At 39.3% G+C, this 19123-nt stretch overlaps 1 protein-coding gene and 1 pseudogene across 1 annotated transcript; both read right to left on the reverse strand.

The window, feature by feature from the left end:
* Window positions 1-1032: 1032 nt before the first annotated feature.
* LOC102857876 (olfactory receptor 2W1-like) lies at window positions 1033-1980 on the reverse strand. The gene has a single exon (XM_006896315.1). The coding sequence runs from the start codon at window positions 1978-1980 to the stop codon at window positions 1033-1035; it is 948 nt and encodes a 315-aa protein (XP_006896377.1).
* A 4307-nt stretch (window positions 1981-6287) lies between these two features.
* Window positions 6288-6828, reverse strand: LOC102849552 (annotated as a pseudogene).
* Between the last annotated feature and the right edge of the window lie 12295 nt (window positions 6829-19123).

Consider the following 19123-nt stretch of genomic DNA (forward strand, 5'->3'; position numbering starts at 1 on the left):
CAATCAGTAAGACTCTGTTCCACTCTGTTCTCATTGCAAAGAGACAATGAACCACATATATCATTATTTTCTCACATTCATGACTTGATTTGTTTCTCTTTTCCTCCAAATGAGTAAAGACTAATAATTGTACCTTGGATATCTACTTGACAGATTTTAAGACCTCAGGCACTATAGCACAGAAGAAACTACAAGATAAACAGGAACATCAAAACTCATATTACGCCAGTTGACTATGAAATGAAATAAACCATGATGCTAAATTTTTAAACTAAGTACCTCTCACCTTTGAGATACTTTCTGATACATAAGCAGATATAGTAGCTGCTTTTTTCGGTTGAATTTGTATGATTTTGAAAAAACAAATTCTTGATTTTACTGATGCTATTATTTTTCTGTCCTCTATTTGATTTGCTTTGACCATCTTCTGTTGCTGCTGTGGAGAACAATTTGGTAATTCCCAGAAAACTTAAAATAGAATTACCATATGATATAGCAATTCTACTCTTCTATGCATACTCAAAAGAACTAAAAGCAGAAATGCAAACATATATATATATATATACCTCATTGTTTGTAGCACCATTCACAGTGTCTTTACCCTAGACATTAATCAAAGTCTTTGGAATTATATTTGTGATGTAATATATTCCTTGAGCTGGAGGAGTTAAAGTTGTTATACCTTAAAATAAAGTGCTATAAAAATAGCTGTTTTGCTGCATGGAACTTACATTATTTGGTTATCATAATGAAGAGGGATTAAACTGATCCATTTCCATATAACTGGGTTAATAGACACACATAATCCAAAAGAATTAGTGCATAAATAGAAATTGTTATTAATGTTGTAACTAACATTCCAAATTCCTTTTAAATAGTTTTGTCACACATTTAAGAATGTATTAATCATTCAATAAATGAATATACTTGTATTATATATCCTAAATATTTTCCCTTTCTTACAAGATAGCTATATGTTGGTTGGCTAATTTTCATTTCAGAAATTGCTGAGAGGGAAACAAAAAAAAGAATTCAATGTCTTGTTGTGTTCATAGAATGTTTTTCTTTTCTTGTTAGCCTTTTCATGGCACCTTTGAACTTTTTATTTCTTAGTGTGTATATTAATGGGTTTAAACTGGGAGTAATAATAGAATAAAATATACTGAGAAATTTACCCTCATTTTGATTTGGACTATTCCCTGGTTGGATGTACATGTAGATAAGTGTCCCATAGAAGATGGATACCACAATGAGATGGGAGGAACAAGTCCCAAATGCTTTTTGTCTCCCTGTTACAGATTTGATCTTGAGTACCGCTACAGTAATGAAACCATATGAGACCAGAATGAGGAGAAGAGGAACAAGGCCCATAGTTAGGCACACAACAAATATAGTTACTTCCATGGCTGTAGTGTCCACACATGCAATCTTAACCATGGCAGATATTTCACAAAAAAAGTGGTCAAGGTGATGGTTTCCACACCGAGGAAGACTCATGGCATAGGGAGAAAGGATCAAGCAATTAATAACACTAATTACCCAGGCCATGACTACCAGGGCCTGGCAGAGCTGTGCACTCATTACAGTCATGTAGTGCAGAGGCTTACAGACAGCAATGAACCTGTCATAAGACATGACTGCTAAAAGAATACATTCAACTATACATAGTGTAACATCATTGAAAAGTTGAAAGGCACAGCCACCAAAGGTTATTCTCTTGTCTTGACCCCAGATGTTGACCAACATTTGTGGAACTATATTTGTGGTGTAACAGAGATCTAAGATGGCTAAATTTCTAAGAAAGAAGTACATGGGAGTTTGGAGATGTTCATCGAGGAAAGACAGCAAGATGATGGCCATATTGCCCGTCAAGGCAACAGTGTAGCAGAAAAAAACAACCCCAGAGATGATCATCTCTAATTGAGGCTGTCCTGTAAATCCAAGGAGTATAAAACCATTAATGCAACTTTCATTGATCATTCCTTTTTTCCAACTTTCCTTTGTAGCAATTCTGAAGATGAGAAAATCAACATATTAGAAAAATAGTGAGCAAATTCACAAACTTTATTACCAAACTAAACTGAAATATTACATTCAAGAGATAAATATCTTCTTAGTACAAAAAATACCTTGCTGTATTTATCTTTAGGATTAACAGGAAAAGCCCAAGTTCAATAAAATCTTTTATTTATTATCTCAATAATGTTGAATGCTTGTCCTATTATAGTAAGAGTTATGAAATAGTGAGTAGTTTTTTTTAATAAATGAAATATTCACCAAATTTTTTGCAAAAGAAAAAATAATTTCTGAAACCTAAGTCTCTTTTGAACTCTACAGTATATAAAACAGAAGGCACTGATAAATTGAAGTCATTAAGTGTTTTCTAATATTACTGTTTTTTTCTAAAGAGTTCCCGTGCTCTAATAATATAACAGCTGTGATTGCTAAAAGATATGGAATGTGAAGAAATTATTTTTCACTTCATGTTTTTATTATTCCTTGTATCAATTCTGTTCTCTATTGTGATCCTTCAAAGTTAGCACCAAAGCAAACCCCTACACTTTTTTTCTCCAAGATAATTTTCTCACCATGTTGTTCATTTCTTTGTGTAGACAATTTTCCAACCTCTTTCTCAAAAAAAGACCTCTCATCTAGATAAATGCTTAGGACAATGGAATAAAAACTCTTAAGAGCAATCACAAGTAAAGAAATTAGAAGAAATAAGTCCTCATGTCATTAACAACAAACTACAACTCATTGCCATTTTGTCAGAACTGACACATAGCTTACCCATCATGCATCAGGCTTTCAAAGGCTATGAAATCCATGAAAGGACGTTGTCCATTCTTCTTTCAGAGAGCCACGGATAGATTTGAACCTCAAAAGAGGCACCACTATTGGGTTAACAGTGCCACTCCCTACAGAGTACAACACCAGAGCTCTGATGACTGTTGAAGTCCAGTGCACTAAAATTTAAAAATGCAAGACGCAAGTTAATGAAAATAGATTATCTTCTTTTATTTTTTTGTGCCCATAGGTTTAATACCTAATATTCTGCTTACATGAACTCATGGCTGATTTGTAGTACATCTGATTCCAGATGAGAAATTTGCACATTCAAGTCACATTGGCTAATCAGGGTTGTCCTTGAAGCTCTGATGGCCTAGTGAATACCAAGTTGTGCTGACATCTCAAAATGGCAGTTCAAATCTACTAATGGCTCCTTGTTAGAAAAATGGGCATTCTCCAGTGCGATAAAAGGGCATTCTTCTCCAATGTGATTTAAAGAAAATAACAACACAACAACAAAAACAACACAGAAAAACACAAAACACTGGTGGATAAGCTACAAACTGTTTGTTGGTTCTGATTTGATAACAATGAATTAAGTTGATCTTGCTCACTTCTTTCATTATTCTAATCAGCCTTGGCACTATTTATATTTGAACAAGAGAATTCTTTATTGTTGAGTGCTGTTTTTTGCATTAAAGAACTCAGCAACTCCCCAGATGTTGTTATTATTAGGTGCACTCATAGCAATCTTAGGAAGAACAGATCAGAACCTTGTCCTATCATGTGCCATCCACACAATACAATTTATGGTACACTCAAGTCCATTGCTGCACTTATTGTGTCAATCCATCTCATTGAAGGTCTTCCTTTCTTTCATCAACCTTTCCAAGCATTATCTCCCTCTCTGAGGAATACCTTCTCCTAGCAACATGCTTGAAGTATCACCTTTGCCCCCATGGAGCACTCTTGCTGAACCTTCTCCAAGATATATAGATATATAGATATGAATAACTAGTGTCCAATACCATATGCAGGTAATTCCCTTCTCCAACTGCAACAACCAACAAGATTTCCAGAAATTGTTCATGTTCCCTGGGTGGAAAAATTTCTATGATTGAGTACTCCTTGGTCAAGTTGGTACTATAAGCATGAAAATAATATTTCTTTTTGTGTTTTCCCCTCAACAATTTCTGAAATGAAAACTAGCATTTGTAACCCTTAAATTGAGACAACTTATGCTATCATGTAAGAAAGGGAAAGTATTTAGAGAATATAATAAAGGTATATTCATTTATAGATCCAACTTCTGTAGCTCTTTATCTGAAATTATAAAAACATATTTCCTTTTCATTTCAACCTTCTCCTTATCATCACAATATTTTATTTCTTTACCTTCAGATCCAGGAATTTATTTTATGGTGAAAATATTATTTGGTCTCCTGTGTACTGGGCATTCCATTGTTTTCAGTATCTTAAGGTTTTATTCTCCAGAAGTTTGTCTCTTTCTTATTCTCTCACTAAAATTCTACTGTTGGTTTTTTGTTTTGTTTTGTTTTTTTACTAGTGTTCACCTTAGTAATTTATTAAGCTTTTCAATTGTCCTGCAATATTGGTCTTTTAAAATAAATTTTTATTTTATACTGGTTTACTTACAAAGTTTGTATACATTGTTTTTCACACTAGATCTTTCCCATTTCCTTAATCCATTCCTTCCTCCACTCATAAAATTGTGCAACCCTATGATTAGTCCTCCATCCTCCATTTTCCTTCCAATTCAATGCCACATTCTTATTCATGTAGTTTAGCTTTTCTGTATTATTTGCTCAACATCTAAAAAAAGTATATATGCTAAAAAGATTTAACCCAGACGTACAACATTCCTGATTTTAAACCATGTAGTATTCTTTGTTCTGTCTAAACTATTGCTCCTTGGTCTGTACAGAGGTTCCGTATGAGTTAAGTGTTGTGCATTTCTCATTCTTTGCAATGTTATCTACATTATGATCAACAAAGGTGAATTCTAGTGCAAGATCTACCCCTCTGCTCCTACCCCTTAGATTCTCATACATGTTTTACTAGTTATCTATTTATACAATCATGGTCTTATATAGTATTTGTCCTTATGAGACTGAGTTCACTTCCAAATTAGGTAGTAATTTACAGAACAATTGCTCCTACATGCTGCAGAATATTCCATTGTATGAATGTACCATAATTTTTCAATCCATTCCATTATGGTTGAACATTTGGGCTGTTTCCACATTCTCTAGATGGTGCATAACTGTTTTGCAATGTTTTTATGTTTTATTTCACAACAAAGAAAAAATATTCTTAAAAAATACCAAAGGAAAAAACCCCAAACCCCAGAACTTGGAAAATATAGTTGTTTCAGGAACAAAGAACTAATTTTCCCCAATGCTTCTGGAAAATACCTAAAAAGATCAATGACTCAGGACAAATATGAAGGTTTTAAAACAGGTAACCCATAAAAGGAGACTACATCTCATTTCTGATGAACAAGATATTAAAAAAGTTTCTTCATAGAGTTCCTTTAAAAACCTTTATCTTGTTGTGGTGCTCAAGTATTTTATAATTTCTAGATATAAGTCCCTTTTATGACATGTCATTACCAAACCCTTTTTCCCAGTCTGTGGCTTCCCTTTTTACCCTGTTGGATAAGTTTTTGGATGTGCATAGGGACTTGATTCTTAGAAGGTCCCATTCATCTATTTTATCTTCCCCTGATTGTAGATTTTTCAGGATTCTTGGAAGACTGTTTATGTTGTGGATTAGGACTACTAAAGTTCTTCCAAGCTTTTCTTTAATGAAGTTTATAGTCCTTGGTTTTAGTCCTAGGTCCATGATCCACCTTGAGTTGATTTTTGTATATGGAGTAAAAACCCTGAGGGGAGGAATTGTAAAACAATGGGGGAAGTTTTCTTTTACTTTTCAAAGAGAAGAGTGCACTGGAGCGGGGGAAGGGTGGGCAGTGAGAAAAGTGCAAGAACAAATGAATGGAAATCCAAAGTCTCTGCAAATTTTCATCAAAATTAATAAATCCCCCTCACAAATCCAAGTTAGAGCTTTTTTACTTCAAAGCTTAAAGCCAAGGGTTGCCCATCTACTCAGGTATTTTTGTTTATTACTATCACATTGTCTTACTTTGTTAATTTTATATGACTTTGTCTTTACATAAATTTTAATAAACTACTAAACTAAAAACATTTATTCTTCCTGCAGCTGATTTATCCAGGAAGCTGCTTCTCTTCATACAGATGAATAGCCTTGCACTTGCCCTACTGAGTATATCATACAAGATAATGGACAAGAAGTGGTTTTAAAGCAGTGCTTTTAACTTTCACATTTAAAAAAGTTGAAAACATCAAAGATCAGGGGGTATTTGGAGCTTAAGTGGAATCTATAAAGGAAAAAGTCCTGATGTAAGGTAACCATGTCTGAGAATAGCTGTGCACGTGGCTAAATCTGGATGCAAATCAGGCAGGACCAGGTTCAAGTTGTTTGAGTTTCTCTTGGAGTTCCTGGAACTGTCTTTGATTCCAGCTGATGCGGATCTGGAGGCTGGCCATGTCTGCAGAGAGCTGCAGGCCCTCCTGGAAGCTGGTTTGTGCCTGTCGCAGACTCTGAGGAACCAGAATTCCAAACCAGTTCAGGGGATCCTGAGCACCTGCTGAGGGCTCTGGCTGTGGAATCTTAGAAAGGCCCTTCCATCTTCGCAGAGCTAGCTCTTGTGGGCCCACATCTTCTGGTCTCCGACCGGCCGTCTTCACCACCCACAGCCTCTGGAGTAAGTCCTGAGCCTCGCTAGTGTGGACACAACAGCAGGGCTCCATGTGGGAGGCATACTGCAGAGGACCACTGACTTGGCACCCTTGGCTAACAAGCCTTGGAGAGCAAGAACCAACCGTCCTCTACTCTGGTGTACAAAGCTGCCCGCTTCGCCTCTAGTTCTTCAAAGTCCCGGAGCAGCTGCAATAACAGTGAGTCCAACTCCTCTCGCATGCTTAATCCCGCCATGCACTACACAAATAGACCTAAAATTCTACTGTTAATTTGCATCTTCATTGAGAAAGTCTGCTGTCAGAGACCTCTCCAGAGTACTGAAGAGCAATGATATTAGTCTAGAGACTAAGGTGTGCCTGATACAGGCCATAGTATTTGCAATCACTTGCCATGCATCAGAAAGCTGGACAATGACTAGGGATGATAAAAGGAAAATTGACGCCTTTGATCTGTGGTGTTGGAGAAGAGTATTGAATATACTACTGGACTGCTAAGAGAATGAACAGGTTTGTCCTGGAGAAGGTTAAACCAGGCTGCTCCTTGAAGGCAAGGATTTTGAAGCTTCATCTGACATACCGTGGACATGTTGCAAAGAGGGACCAGTCCTTGGAAAGGAATGCCATGTTTGGGAGGGTGGAGGGACAACACAGGAGAGGAAAACCCCCAATGAGAAGGACTGATTTTGTGAATTGGGTAATGGGAGGTAGGTGTGTAAGACACAATAAGATTGGCACAAGATAGAGCAGGATTTAGGGCTCTTGTACATAGGGTCACTATGAGTCACAGATGACTTGAGGATAACAACAACAAGAATAATCAAAATGTATAAATAAAATGACTCAACTTTAATAACTTTGAAGTAAAAATGTTAAGGCTTTTCAAGAAATGTTATTTTCATTCTTGTTTCTAATCTTGATGTCATATTCCTCCTTATAGTGTCAAACTTCTCAAATAATTTTCTCAGCATACAGATTAAATAAGTATGGAGAAAGGATAGAACACTGACACACATACTTCTTAATTTTAAACTATGTAGTGTTCCTTTTGGGAAGCAGGAGTGGCATCCACTTCCTAAACTAGATGCCTCTGGAAACTCTACAAACTCTCTAAACTCGATAAGTGTACAGAAATTATATTAGTTATAGAACAGAGTTCTGTACAGAAATGATGTTAGTTACAGGACAGAGTTCTGGTCTTTTGTGAAAAACTTACTCTCAGTCGTATTCTACTTGACACTTAACCACTCCTAAATGAAACTAGTGCTGTTATGTCTGAAGGAACACTCTTCCACTTCGTCAATGTGCAGTATGAAGTAACCTGGGTTTGCTGTGATGCTGAACCTTGTACCACTGGAGTATCAAATACCAGAATCGTTTCCCAATGTGGACAGTGTGGAGCTTCCAGTTATAAAACAGGTTTGGAAGCAGGAGTGGTATCTACTTCCTAAACCACATGATCTGGAAACTCTATGAACTTGGAGAAATGACAATAGTTATGGAAAGGCATTAGGTCTATGTCCATAGAATCGCTATGAGTCATGCTCAACTCAGCAGCAATCAACAACAACAGTGTTCCTTTGTTCTGTTTGCGCTGTTCACACATCAGCTTCTTGCTATGCTATAAGCAGGACTTCAAGTGCTTACTACAGAAGACCAAAGACTACAAACTTCTATACGAATTACATTTCAACATTAAGAAAACAAAAATTCTCACCTCTGAACTGATAGGCAGTATCATGACAGATAAAGGTAATATTGAAACTTTTAATAACTTCCTCTTACTTGAATCCATAATCCACTTGGTACCAGCAGTCAGGAGATCAGGAGATGCACTGGAAAAACTATAGTCAGGGACTCTCCAAATTACATAAGAGCAAGGATGTCAGTTGAGGACTAAGGTGCACCTGATTCAGGTCATTGTATTTATCACTTGCTATGTGACTGAGAGCTAGAAGATGAATAAGGATGACAGAATAATTGATGTCTTTCAGTTTATGTGTTGTAGAAGAGTCCCGATATCTTATGAATTGTCAAAAAAACAAAAAGTTATGTCTTGGAGAAAGTACAACTAGCGTGCTTTTTAAAGAAAAGGATGATAAAACTTCATTTCACATACTTCAGACATGTTGCTAGGAGAGGCTATTCCTTGGAGAGGGATATCATGCTTCGAAAGGTGAGGTACAGCAAAAGAGAGGAAGACCCTCAACAAGATGGATTGACACAATGACTGCAGCAATGGACTCAAGTATGTCAATGATTGTGAGGATGGCACAAGATAGGACAACATTCAGTTGCTATCAGTCATACAGACTTGACAACATCTAGCAATAACAAAAATTCTAATAGCAGGAATAGAGGAGTTTGCCAATAAATATGATAAATTTTTTTCTATAACATAATTCTGATACCCCACCTATAACCTTTGTTAAACTCTGAAAAGAGAGGTTTCTCCTTAAAATATAACTTATCAGCAGGACATAGCTAAGAGAATACGCCATCCCCTTTTCCTTATGAATCAGGGTGAAGTCTCTCTCAGGGAGGAGTGATAGGGAATGGCAAAGGACACACTGACAAAGGAGATTAATCAGAACTGGCTATGACAAGCACTGTGGCAATTGGACAATTAAAACAGACTTTCAAGGGGGGGAAAACGAAGAATGAACTGGGGAGGAGGGTAGAGAAAATAGTGCAACAATGAATGAATGAAAACCCAAAATCTCTGTAAATATTCATTAAAATTAATAATATTTAATAATTAAAAAATATAACTTATCATGCTTCCAAAAATACAGTGTGACTTCTCTCACATACACTGTTTTGAAAATATTACCTCAAAAGGAAAAGGTGGAACTAACTTTTTAAATCACTAATCTTTTTTCCTGGATTTGGAAACCCTATTAATTTGCATAAATGTTGATTGTTGTAGAGGGGCTTCAGGCCTTTTGTTCATAGGGTCACTATGAGTCATAGTTGACTTGAAGGCAATCAACAACAACAATCTTTTTTCCGTTATCTTAAATGCTTGAGTTTGTGTATGTTAATAATAATACCAAATCTTTGAAATAATCCTATTCTCTGTCAAAGCGGTATCATGAGTGTTTATTACCCTTTCTTTCAGATCACTTTCAATTAATAAATCTTTCAATTTAGTTTCACTTCTCATTCATTCTCACACCTACTTTTCATCCACTAACTATCAAAGTTATTTAATCACATATCTGCCTCACTCCTCATTTCACTGATCTTCACTATTGTTGCTTTAGTTGTTCATCTTTACTAACTTCACTTTCCAACTATAATACTAGAGGCAACATTTTTCCAGTGTGCTCAACATCGATACATAAGTCATCACTTTACATAAGCACATAAATTTATGGCTCATTACAGTGTACTGCAATCCTGAAGGTACACAGGTTGAATTCACAAGCTACTCTGCTAAAGATGGGAAATCTCATCTCATATGATTATAATTGCCTCTGAAAACCACCTGGAGGGTTAATTACGGGTTGGTTCTGAGAGTACAAAACAATAGTAACAAACATACTAGTTCAACACTGATTTTATGAGATTTATTACTCCAATAAATTTACAGCATTTTTCAATGAGAAACTCTTTTTTTTTAGCTGTGTATTATCTGATGTACCTGCTGATGTTGAGTCAATTCCTATTTATAACAACACCATATGTTATGGAATAGAGCTTCTACATAGAGTTTGCTTGCTTATAATCTCAATAAAAGCAAGTCACTGGACATTTTCTTCTATCATATCACTGAGTGGGTTTGAACTGCCAAACCTTTAAGCTAGTAGTTTAATTTAAACTGTTCACACCACCTGAAGAGCTTCTCAGATACCTACCATTGCTATGTTGTGGTTGTTTTGTGCCATTAAATCAGGATTAACTCACAGCTGGCACTTCAATGGACATTCAGAGGTTGTGATCTCACAGGAGGAGGTTACTCATCTCTCTATCATGAACATCTGATGAATTCAAACCACTTGCTTTCATATTGACAGAGCAATCCTTACTCACCATAGGTCATCAGAGCTCCTTTCACATATCCAGTAGGTTATTAATAAACATTTCTTATGAATAGTGAGGAGTAACCACTTGGATTTTTAGTGTCAATGGAGTGGCATCCACTTTCAAATAGCTTGCCTCTGAAAACCCTATGAACTTGGAGCAACAAAGAAAGTTATACAAGTGTTCAGGTCTTTCGTTCATAGGGTCACTATGAGTCGCCTACGACTCAACGACACTTAACAACAAAACAGATATTAATACATCAATTAATGAATGTCCTATATGCCAATAATAGTAAGAAAAATGCATATGAAAGCCCCAAAACTATATACAAATCACTACATAAACTGAGAAAGCATCCAGCAGGCTAGATGTAAGAAGCTGTGTTGCAATCCCAAAGGTCCACAGTTCAAATCCACCAGCTGCTCCTAGAGAAAAGCAAAGCCAAACTCTTCACATGTAATTTAGTGCCTCTGAAAACCTGCTGGAAGGAAAAGCAGCATCCACTTCCTAAACAACATGCCTTTGGAAACTCTGAACATTAGAGAAACGATGATAGTTATAAAACAGAGCTCAGATCTTCTGTTCATAGGATCACATAAGTCACACTCAACTCTACAGCACTTAACAATAACAACAACTGCATGGTAAGCTATGAGATGGTACCAACTGGAGAGCACTCAACAACATAATGATTCTTCCAAGAATAAGTCTAGAAGTAAAATTACACTTATATTTTAAAATAAGATATTAATATTTTTATTATATCTAAACCAATCAGCAATATACCTAGAAAATTCCCTCTCCTGCTCACTTATCACAGTGAACTTTTCTACCTGTCTAAAGTGGTTCTTCTACCTCTTACCTCTCCCTGTTCAGAGGTCAAAGTAATAATGTGTTTGCCTTCTTCATCATTCATCAAAGACTGCAAGGAGATATACTTGTGACTTGAATCATAACTAATTACTTTTTCCTTGAAAGTAATGATGACAGTTTTGAGCAACAATTTACTGTTTGGGGACTCTTAAGTATCTCAAAGCAATTAATGTAAATTCATTATGTCCCAGAAATACAGAAACAAAGCAAACAAGCAAAATTTCTCATTGATAGCAAGTTATTAGTTTTCATAACTGCTTTCCTCAACTATGATTTAAAGTTAATAATTTTTATTACCCTTTCTTACTAGGAAGCTCTAAAACAACATATTAAAATGAAATGTGCAAGGAGCTGGAGTCAGAAAATCAAAAGGTCCATCTTGCTCATAATTTCTTAAGCTCAAGGAACTGAAGAACAAATTCAAACCTAGAGTTGCTATAATAAAGGATGCTTTAGGCAGAATATTAAATGATCTAGGAAGTATTAAAAGAAAATGGAAAGAATATACTGAGTCACTGTATTAAAAGGAATTGGCAAACAAAAGAATGTAATGAAACAACATATGAGCAAGAGACTATGGTGCTGAAGGAAAACGTTCAGGCTGCTTTTTTTTTCTCTTTTCAGAAAAAGAAAGGAGGATAGTAAAAAGGAGAACAGAAGAAAGGGTGATAATAAAAATAGAGGAGAGAAAGAAAGGAGAATTGTGGAAAGGAGGATAGAAAGACAGGGGATGGTGGAAAAGGAGGAAAGAAAGAAAAGGGATGGTGAAAAAGGAGGAAAGAAAGTAAAGGGATGGTGAAAAAGGATCATAGAAAAAAGGGAGATAGTAAAAAAGAAAGAAAAATGAAGGGTAGTGAAAAAGGAGGATAGAAAGAAAGGAGGATAGTTTAAAAGGATAGAAAGAAAGGATCAAAAAAAGAGAAAAGAAGGAAGATACAAAAACGCACGTTAGAAAGAAAGGGGACAGAAAACAAGGGAAAAAATAGATAAAGAAAGGAAGGAACAAGAACAGAAAGGAACAAAGAAATGAAGAGTGAAAGAGACCTGACTCCGAGTCTACCTAATCTCAACTCTGATCCTAACTAAGCCTGACTCTGAGCCTAACTAAATCTCACTGGATACCTAAACCAATACCTAATTAAGTCTGACTCTAAGGCTAACTAGGCCTCACTCTGAGCCTAACTAGGTCCTACTTTGAGCCTAACTAAGCAGCACTAGGCCCCACTCTAAGCCTAAGTAGGTCTGACCCCGAGCCTAACTAGGCCTGACTCCAAGCCTAACTAGGCCTGACTCCAAGTCTAACAAAACTCAACTCTGATCCTAAAGAAGCCAGACTCCAAGCCTAACTAGGCCTAACTTCAAGACTAAATAGGCTTGACTTCAAGTCTAACAAAACTCGACTCTGAGCTTAACTCAGCCTGACTCCAAGCTAAAAAGGCCTACTCCAAGCCTAACTAGGTTTGAACCTGAAAAGATTGAAATTAAAATAGTCCCTATAGTTCTTAGCTTAATTAAACTCAGGTTTCTATAGTTCTCAGCTAAGTTAAACTCAGGAATTTTTCCATTGTCTCGAGTAAAGCCCCACACCCATGTATCCAGGGCAACAGTATTTCAAGAATAGCTAACTAAAAGCAGGGCAAACAAGCAGATGTTTCTTGACTGATAACCAATGTATCTTGTGCTTTTCCACTGCCCTGGAGTTTGAACTCATTGTATACTTAAGAATTTGTGACACCACCCTATAGTTAAAGATCTATCTAACTGCTACATGTGCTACGTGACTGCCGCAAGTGCTACGTGCAAATATGCTGTGTAAACCCTGAGCGAACACTGAACCAATGAATTCAAACTGTGCTTTCATCACCCAGTGAGAAGCTGATACCCAGTTGTATTCCCCTAAAGTGTATAAAAAAACCCAACTTTGTCTGCTCGCGGTCGGCTCCTCTTTCTCTTGCCAGAGATAAGAGTAGGCCCTGAGCTCCGCAATAAACCTCTTATCTCTTGCTGTTGCATCAAGCCGGTGTCTTGGAGTCTTGGGTCTTCGCCGTCCACTCGGGACAGAACAGGACCAGCGGTTCGGGGGTCCTTCAAACCGAGTCTAACAAAACTCGATGCTGAGCCTAATTGAGCCTGACTCTGAGCCTAACTAGAGTCAGGCTTCATTAAGTTCAGAGTCGAGTTTTGTTAGACTCGGAGTCAGGCCTAGTTAGGTGCAGAGTAGTTAATGAACTTAGTTGGGGTAGAAGTCTGACTCTAAGGCTAACTAGGCTTCACTCTGAGCCTAACTAAGCAGCACTAGGCCCCACTCTAAGTCTAAGTAGGCCTGATCATCTGAGCCTAATAGGTCTGACTCCAAGCCTAACTAGGCCTGACTCCAAGTCTAACAAAACTCAACTCTGAGCCTAAAATAATATCTGACTCTGAGCTTAACTAAAACTCACAGTACACATAAGCCCAACTCCTAGACTAAGCTCGACTCCAAGACAATCTAGGAACTACTCTGAACCTAACTAGGCATACTCCGAGTCTAACAAAACTTGACTCTGAGCTTAACTAGGCCTGACTCCGAGCCTAACTAGGCCTGACTCCAAGCCTAACTAGGCCTGACTCCGAGTCTAACAAATCTAGCCTCTGATCCGAACTAAGCCGGACTCTCGGTCTAACTATGCCTGACTCCAAGCCTAAGCAGACTTGACTCTAACTAAACTCGACTCTCATCCTAACTAAGCCAGACTCCAAGCCTAACTAGGCCTGACTCCAAGCTTAACTAGGCTTGACTCACAGTCTAACAAAACTCGACTCTGAGCCCAGCTGAGCCTGACTCTGGGTCAAACTAAAACTCACTGTATACCTAAGCCTAACTTTAACCCTACCTAAGTTTACTCCAAACCAGGAACTACTAGGAACTACTCTGTGTCTAACTAGGCCTGACTCTGAGTCTAACAAAACTGGACTCTGAACTTAACTAAGCCTGACTCTGAGCATAAGTAAATGTGCCTCCCTATAGCTCCCCTCATCTGGGACACATGTTAAGCATAGAGAGCGTCTCAGCCCCTTCAGGAAGCCTCTCTTCCTAATTCCTCTACAGACCTGTCTCCACATACCCTGGCCTTCAGGAGCTACACAAAGCACCTACCCATTCACCCTGTCAAAGTGGAGTGCACTCCTCAAAGCCCGAGTGGAATTGCAAGCCCCAGGGTCTCTCCCGCATGTCCGAAAAAACACCTTTATTTTACTCTTAGCTAGATTTTTAATGCCTATCTTCTCTCCATGCAATGGAGAATGCAAAGGCTGCAAAAAAAAGGACAAGAGGGAAAGCCCCTCCCCTACTGCCTCCACTGGGCCCAGGCTTCAAGGCCAGACTTGCTTAGGAGGGGCTGGCTATTTTACTAGCTCTATTTTACTTGACCCACACGCCTGAACCTGGAAGTCCCTCTTCTAGTTTAGCTGTCAGTTGTCTATCACTCTTTCTCTCCCTCCTTCTCTGATTTGCGCTTTTTTTTTCTCTCCAAAACAGGTCTGTGGGAATAACTAGCGAGGCACCCCATTCACCCTTGAATCTGTCCCTCTTCTAACTTCTCCCCAGTCCAGGAGGAGCTCTCGGGCTGGCAGTAGGGTCCTGGGTGGGCGAGAGGGCCATTCAACCTATGTGCTGCTAAGGACGCAACTTCCTCATGAACAGTGTGCTGTTGGAAACATAATTGAGAACTATTGCCGATCAAATTTTAAGGGAAAAAAAACCAAAAAAACTCAAATCCTAACTTGTCTAAGCGTGACTTGAAGCCTAACTGGGCCTCAATATGAGATTTAATAGGCCATATCCAGAGCCTAAATATACAGAAGTAAGACCTCTTTTCTTTCTGTTTAAATTGTATTATTTTTGTGTGTGTGCCATCCAATCAGATCTCACTGGTACAGGAGGAGGTTCCCCTCCTTCTCTAGCAGAGCATCTGGTGAATTTGAACTACTCATCTCTGGGATTGCAATAGGCTTCCTGCCACTAAGCCACCAGAGTTTCCAGCAGTGGTAACACTTGTAGGGTGAAGGTGTCTCCCAATGAGATGAAACCCTCTATGCATGCTGAGGACACCATACTGGAGACTAAAGGAAAAAAAGAAACCAAGACAACAGGAAGAAAGACAGAGAGAGAGAGAGAGACAGAAAGAGAGAATATAAGATAAAGAAGGATAGCAAGAAGTTAGAATAGTAAAAAAAGAGAAGAGAGAGAGACAGAGAGAGAGAATAGAAGATAAAGGATAGCAAGAAATTAGAATGGTAAAAAAAGGAAGATAGAAGGAAGGGAGGATAGTTAAAAAAGGAGATTAGAGAAATAGAGGGATAGTAAAAAAGGAGGAGAGAAAGAAAGGAAGATATGAAAAAAACAGGAAAGATAGAAAAGAGGATAGTAAAAAAGGAGGACAGAAGAAAGGTTGATAGTAAAAATGGAAGAGAGAAAGAAAGGGGGATGGTGAAAAAGGAGAATAGAAGGAAAAGGGGATGGTGAAAAAGGAGAATAAAAAGAAAGGGGGTGGTGAAAAAGGAGGATAGAAAAAAGGGGGATGGTGAACAAAGGATAGAAAAAAGGTGGATAATGAAAAAAGGGATAGTAAAAAAGTAGAATAGAAAGAAAGGAGGATAGTTAAAAAGGAGGACAGAAAGGATGAAAAAACAAATAGAAAGAAGGAAGATACAAAAATGCACATTAGAAGGGGGACAAAACACAAGAAAAAAATAGAAAAATGAAGGACAGAAGGAAGGAAGGAATAAGTTCAGAGGAACAAAGAAATGAAGAGTGAAAGAGACCTGACCCTGAGTCTACCTAATCTCGACTCTGATCCTAACTAAGCCTGACTCTGAGCCTAACTAAATCTCACTGGATACCTAAACCAACACCTAATTGAGTCTTATTCTACAGCTAACTGGGCCTCACTCTGAGCCTAACTAGGCCCTACACTGAGCCTAACTAAGCAGCACTAGGCCCCACTCTAAGTAGCCCTGACCCTAACCTAACTAGGCCCGACTCCAGGCCTAACTAGGCTTGATTCTGAGTTTAACAAAACTTGACTCTGATCCTAACTAAGCCTGACTCCGAGCTTAACTAGGCCTGACTCCAAGCCTGTATAGGCTTGACTCTGAGCCTAACTGAGCCTGACTCTGGGCCTAACTAAAACTCACTGTATACCTAAGCCCAACTCCTATCCCAACTAAGTTCACTCCAAGCCAAACTAGGAACTACTCCGCACCTAACTAGGCCTGACTCCGAGTCTAACAAAACTCGACTCTGAACTTAACTAAGCCTGACTCTGAGCTTAAATACATGTGCCTCCACGCAGCTCCTCTCCCCAGCCCCCTCCTCGGGGGTCTCCTGCCAAGCATGGAGAGGGTCTCAGTCCCTTCAGTAACCTCTCTTCCTACTCCTCTACAGACCTGTCTCCATGTACCATGGCCTTCAGGAGCTAGACAAAACACCTGTCCATTGTAACCTCTCTTCCTACTCCTCTACAGACCTGTCTCCATGTACCATGGCCTTCAGGAGCTAGACAAAGCACCTGTCCATTCACCCTGTCCAAGTGGAGCACACCCCCCCAAAGCCTGAGGGGAACTGCAAGCCCCAGGGTCTCTCCCGCCTGTCCAAAGAAACACCTTTATTTTGCTCTCAGCTAGGTTTTTAATGCCTATCTTCTCTCCATGCAATGGAGAAGGCAAAGGCTGCAAAAAAAAGGACAAGGGGGAAAGCCCCTCCTCTACTGCCTCCACTGGGCCCAGGGTTCAAGGCCAGACTTGCTTAGGAGGGGCTGGCTATTTTACTAGCTCTGTGGCCTTCACCCACACGCCTGAACCTGGAAGTCCCTCTTCTAGTTTAGCTGTCAGCTGTCTATCACTCTTTCTCTCCCTCCTTCTCTGATTTGTGTTTTATCCTCTCTAGGTAAAAGTCTGTGGGAATCACTGGGGAGGCACCCCATTCACCCTTGAATCTGTCCGTCTTCTAACTTCTCCCCAACCCAGGAGAAGCTCTCAGGCCAGCAGTGGGGTCCTGGGTGGGCGTGGGGGCCATTCAACATGTGTGCTGCTAAATGTGCCTCTCAGCAGCTCCTTTCCCCTGTCCCCTCCTCTGGGGTCCCCTGCCAAGCGTGGAGGGGGTCTTAGCCCCTTCAGAAAGCCTCTCTTCCTACTCCTCTACAGACTGTCTACATACATCCTGGGCTTCAGGAGCTAGACAAAGTAACTAGCTATTCTCCCTGTCAAAGTGAAGCGCATCCCACAAAGCCTGAGGGGGAACTGTAAGTCCCAGGGTCTCTCCCGCCTGTCCAAAGAAACACCTTTATTTTACTTTCAAGTAGGTTTTTAATTCCCATCTTCTTTCTGTGCAATTGAGAAGGCAAAGTCTGCAAAAAAAAGAACAAGGGGGAAAGTCCCTTCCCCTACTGCCTCCACTGGGCCCAGGGTTCAAGGCCAGACTTGCTTAGGAGGGCCTGCCTATTTTACCAGTTCTGTGGCCTCCACCCGCATGCCTGAACCTGGAAATCCCTCTTCTAAGTTTAGCTGTCAACTGTCCATCACTCGTCCTCTCCCTCCCCCTCTGATTTGCGCTTTTCCCCTCTCAAGGTAAAAGGTCTGTGGGAATCGCTGGGGAGGCAACCCATTCACCCTTGAATCTGTCCCTCTTCTAACTTCTCCCCAACCCAGGAGGAGCTCTCAGGCCGGCAGTGGGGTCCTGGGTGGGCGAGGGGGTCATTTAACCTGTGTGCTGCTAAGGACGCGACTTCCTCATGAACAATGTGCTGTTAAGAGCCGTCTAGTCGCAGGCGACTCATAGCGACCCTATGAAGGACAGACAGTCCTCAACGCTGGGTGTCTCTCATCCTCTCTCCAGGTTCATAGGGTTTCTGGAAGCAAGCTATTATGGAAGTGGGTGCCACTCTTCCTTCCAAATGTGCTGTTGGAAACATAATTAAAACCTATGGCCCATCAAATTTTGTATAAGGGAAAAAAAAAATTAAAAATCCCAAGTCCAACTTGTCTAAGCATGACTTAAAGCCTAACTGGGCCTCACTATGAGCCTAACAAGGCCATACTCAGAGCCAAAATATACAGAAGTAAGACCTCTTTTCTTTCTTTTTAAATTGTATTATTTTTGTGTGTGTGCCATCCAATCAGATCTCACTGGTACAGGAGGAGGTTCCCCTCCTTCTCTAGCAAAGCATCTGGTGAATTTGAACCACTTCCCTTTGTGATTGCAGTTCAGCTTCCTGCCACTAAGCCACCAGAGCTTCCAGCAATAGTAACACTTGTAGGGTGAAGGTGTCTTCCAATGAGGTGAAACCCTCTATGCATGCTGAGGACACCGTACTGGAGACAAAAAGCAAAAAAGAAACCAAGATGGCAGGAAGAAAGACAGAGAGAGTAAGTAAGAGAGAGAAGGAAGGAAGGAAGGAAGGAAGGAAGGAAGGACAAGCAAAGATGATAGAAAGCCTACAATAAAGAAAGTATGAAAGCAAGAAGCAAAAAGGCAAGAAGTAAAGAAAGAAGGCAAGAAAAAATAAAAAAGAAAGAGAGAGAGAAAGAAAGAGAGAAAAGAAGAGGAGGAGGAGGAGGGAGAGAAGAAGAAGAAGAAGAAGAAGAAGAAGAAG

Source organism: Elephantulus edwardii, unplaced genomic scaffold, assembly GCF_000299155.1.
Source record: "Elephantulus edwardii isolate Elephantulus edwardi_28Jun2011 unplaced genomic scaffold, EleEdw1.0 scaffold00184, whole genome shotgun sequence".
NCBI classification, from domain to species: domain Eukaryota; kingdom Metazoa; phylum Chordata; class Mammalia; order Macroscelidea; family Macroscelididae; genus Elephantulus; species Elephantulus edwardii.